Below are 3651 nucleotides of genomic sequence, written 5' to 3'. Positions count from 1 at the left end.
AAACTCAAGTCAATGCAAGACAGATGGAGAAGGCTTGAACAAGGTGATTTTCCTCGTTCGTTCAATCCTGTTGACAGATTGCAAGGTTACGAAAGGCTGCAGTGTTTAAGAAATGGTTGAATTTTTCACGAGTGAAGTCTTGTTGGCTAAGGTCTGTCTTGATGTACCCAAATATTCCATTTTCACGATTCGAGATGCTCATGAGCATCACAGAAAATGACCACCAATCCTTTATACATATTCTCTGACATTATGTTACACCTGCACACTCTAATCTGACTTGACTGTCTTGAACGCAAAACGTTCTTTCAATCCTTGCCAGTAACTCCTGCAGGCAGCTAACAGTGAGAAATTTCCACTCCAAGTCTGCAGCAAAGGCTCACCTATGACGCCTCCCCTGCTTGGAGATGATGAGATCTTCGAACCTTTCCTTCACACGGATCTGAGAGCATCTCGTCACCAACTTCAACTCACAGCAGCAGCAATTCTCACCGCAAGGGATTCCACCGTGTCCCCCTCCTCCACCACGACGGGCTCGGCAACGTGCCCGGTCACCTTGACAGGAATGGGGATAGCGAAAATGCCCAACGTGACCCAAACAACCAGCGCACTGCTCCACAAGAAGTTTCGCAGCCCCTTGGGAAGTCTCCTGATGGCACGACCGTACGCGTAGTCCAGCCCGAGGAAGCTCCAGATCTCATAGAACGGATTCCATCGCATCTCTTCCGAGTTCTGGTTGAAGCAAGGGATGATCTTGAAGCCGGGACCCATCTCCAGTGCTAACGACGCAAACCCCCTGCGAGGATTTCCACTGAACGAGGTCCAGTTGAGTTCGTAAGCATGCTTTCCGTTGCTTGCGACGTGGAGGAAAGCTTCCTCGACACCGCCGGGTATGCATGCAGCAAGAAGATTCGAGTCAAAAATCTGCCGCACTGACTTCCTTGTTCCGGCTATTCCTCCAAGTCGAATAAAGATGCTCTGATACCACCAGCTCCACGAGTGGAGCAAGCATCGGATTGGTCGTCCAGTATAACGCTGGGGAACAAGAGCTGCGATGGGTATGTCTGTGTTATGAGTAGAATGAAGTGAAACAAACATGGCTGATCCATCCTTGGGAATGTGATGAGCTCCTTCAAGCGTGTAGTTGTGGAAATATTTGGCGTAAATGACTGTGATGGATTGAACCATCTTGTATAACCATCTCGAACTTAACCATTCATCCTTTCAAGAATGTCAAATCATCTTTGATGAAGATTCTTATCAAAGATTACCGAGAGGTGTCTTTCGAACAGTTCAGAGTAGTTGGTGCAGTACGAATCACTTGAGCTGCACGATTCATTTTCATCGCAGCATTCTATCTTGGGTTGGCATGCTTTCAATCGAAGCGTGGCGAGACTCGATAAGTTTGAGACAGTCATGTTAACCTGGAATACATAGATCATGAGACGTATTAACACCATATATAGTTGTTTCTGCGTCGTCAAATGCGATATCGACTAGTTGTGAGGTGTCAAGATCAGTCTAGCAGGACGCATAGGGAATGCACGAGAGTGTAGATAATCGCTATCAAACCAGCAGGGCTGTTGATTAGATGACATGCGCACAAGTGCTGCGCAATGCACTGCCATCTCGTTGAGTGGCTAAAGGAGCGAGGATCGGGTGAGCATGCAATGCTGAGGCAGAAGAGAAGACTAGCAACAAGAAAGAGTGCAGGTTGATCGATGCGAAAGATTCAGCTTGGGGATGTGGGAGAACAAGGAAGGACGTGCCATTCTATCACAACAAGGGTAGGGGAAGCGTGATGGGAGCCGAAAGCCTGCATTAAAATGCGAGAGCGCTGAGGGAAGATAAGCTAGGGGTAGGGGGTATATCTAGTGGGTAGGGTGCCTAGGGTAATAGGGGGTGAAAATTGAACTATAGAGGGGTTTATTTTAATGGGGTAGGGTGGTCTTCTAAAACAAATTTTATATGGAGTGGGTGTAGAGAAAGGGTGGGGTAAAGGTGGCTCTTGGCGCAGGGGTGGACAATCATCACTGTTACTCCGAGGGTGGGTGGAGAGACAGTCACTATTGTAGGTAGGGTAGTGGATTCCAACAAACTGTGTGTACAGGGTGGGGGTACAGGGTGTTCGAAGGAGGGGTGGAGTTGTATTGGTGAGGATCTGAAAGGGGGTGGGAGTGTCGGACAGCAATTGAAGCCAGAATAGACAAAATATGAGGGGTCCCTAGTGGTCGAGTCCGAAGGGGTGATGAGCCCTGGAGCGAAGGGGGTAGGGTGGGCAAACACTGAGGGGATTACATGGGGTGGTGGAACTGGAGAGGTAGGGGTTGGCTTCCTCATCGAAGGGGGTGGTGGAGCGATGGGTGTCAGCACAAAAGGGGTCAGCAAGGGGTAATCAATAGGGGTCATTATCGTGATTATGGCAACCACCGGTGGTGTGCAAATCATCGACAGGGGTCTGTGACTGTCGGCAGTCATGGACTGGGGGGACCCGTGGGGTGGTAGATTGACATGTATGGGCCCCTGACCGCAACAACTGGGGGTATCCTACCCCACCCAGTAATTTCACTTGAGATATTCTAATCTCATCACCACCCCTTATGGTATTCTATGGACCCCCACCCCCTACTAAGTGAAGTTGCCTTATGCAGAGCTGTCAGCGATATTGACTATAATATCGGTTATATTGACTATAAACACCCCCAGGGTCAAAAACATTTGACTACCCCTGTGACTCACTAGTACGAAAGTACCCCCATATTATACTGAGTTTTAGGGGTGGGGGTGGCTGGCGGTGCTGGTATATGAGGGGGATGACTTGGAGGCGCGAAGCATGACGGTAGGAGGCAGCGACAGGCCGATGAAGAGGAGAAGGCTGCAGGTATCAGACAAGACGAGAGAGGCAGGAAGAGAGGCAGAGGTAATCGATCCTGACATAGAGAAGAAAAGGAAAGGAAGGAGTGTATGCGAGCACGGGCGGCGGCGATCGGGATGCAAGGCATGCGGGGGCAGCAGCATATGCGAGCACGGGCGGGTCCGATCGAGATGCAAGGCATGCGGGGGCGGCAGCATATGCGAGCACGGGCGGGTCCGATCGGTATGCAAGGCATGCGGGGGCAGCAGCATATGCGAGCACGGGCGGGTCCGATCAAGATGCAAGGCATGCGGGGGCAGCAGCATATGCGAGCACGGGCGGCAGCGATCGGGATGCAAGGCATGTGGGGGCAGCAGCATATGCGAGCACGGGCGGGTCCGATCGGGATGTAAGGCATGCGGGGGCGGCAGCATATGCGAGCACGGGCGGGTCCGATCGGGATGCAAGGAGTGCGGAGCTGGGAGCAGCAGGTATAAGCAGGGGAGGAGCTGATCAGGGGCGGACGTGATCTTGCTATGTTTTTGGATTATTGCCTTGCAGGGATCGCATGGTAGCGCTGGGCCAGGAGGGAGCTGAGGAGGGGAGAAGAGGGATGGCAGCGAGTGCTGGGCAGGCTTAGACGGTGGAGGTGTCGATTTGCGATGGGAGGCGCCTGAAGGGAGTATGGATGCGTGCTTTGCGACGATCATGAATGGCACTTGCATGACTAGATCGGGGAGGTTGTCGGCTGGTACTTGAAGATTGAGAGCATCGTGTAGGAGATCTGAGAGGAGGGG

General features: G+C 51.8%; 2 protein-coding genes across 2 annotated transcripts; one reads left to right on the top strand and one right to left on the bottom strand.

Annotated features, from left to right (window-relative positions):
* Positions 1-270: 270 nt before the first annotated feature.
* On the bottom strand, positions 271-1188 carry GUITHDRAFT_139075 (hypothetical protein; the record flags this gene model as incomplete). Its single annotated transcript, XM_005832062.1, has 3 exons — positions 271-328; positions 384-442; positions 493-1188. The coding sequence occupies 3 exons, from the start codon at positions 1186-1188 to the stop codon at positions 271-273; spliced, it is 813 nt and encodes a 270-aa protein (XP_005832119.1).
* A 1765-nt stretch (positions 1189-2953) lies between these two features.
* GUITHDRAFT_47437 (hypothetical protein) lies at positions 2954-3340 on the top strand (the record flags this gene model as incomplete). The annotated part of the gene is made up of 1 exon (XM_005832061.1): positions 2954-3340. A coding segment is annotated over one exon (387 nt), but the record flags the coding sequence as incomplete, so codon positions are not given.
* Between the last annotated feature and the right edge of the window lie 311 nt (positions 3341-3651).

This window comes from Guillardia theta (assembly GCF_000315625.1).
Source record: "Guillardia theta CCMP2712 unplaced genomic scaffold GUITHscaffold_36, whole genome shotgun sequence".
Lineage (NCBI taxonomy): Eukaryota > Cryptophyceae > Pyrenomonadales > Geminigeraceae > Guillardia > Guillardia theta.
Note: the sequence above shows the minus strand (reverse complement) of the source record. Positions and strands in the feature narration are given on the sequence as shown.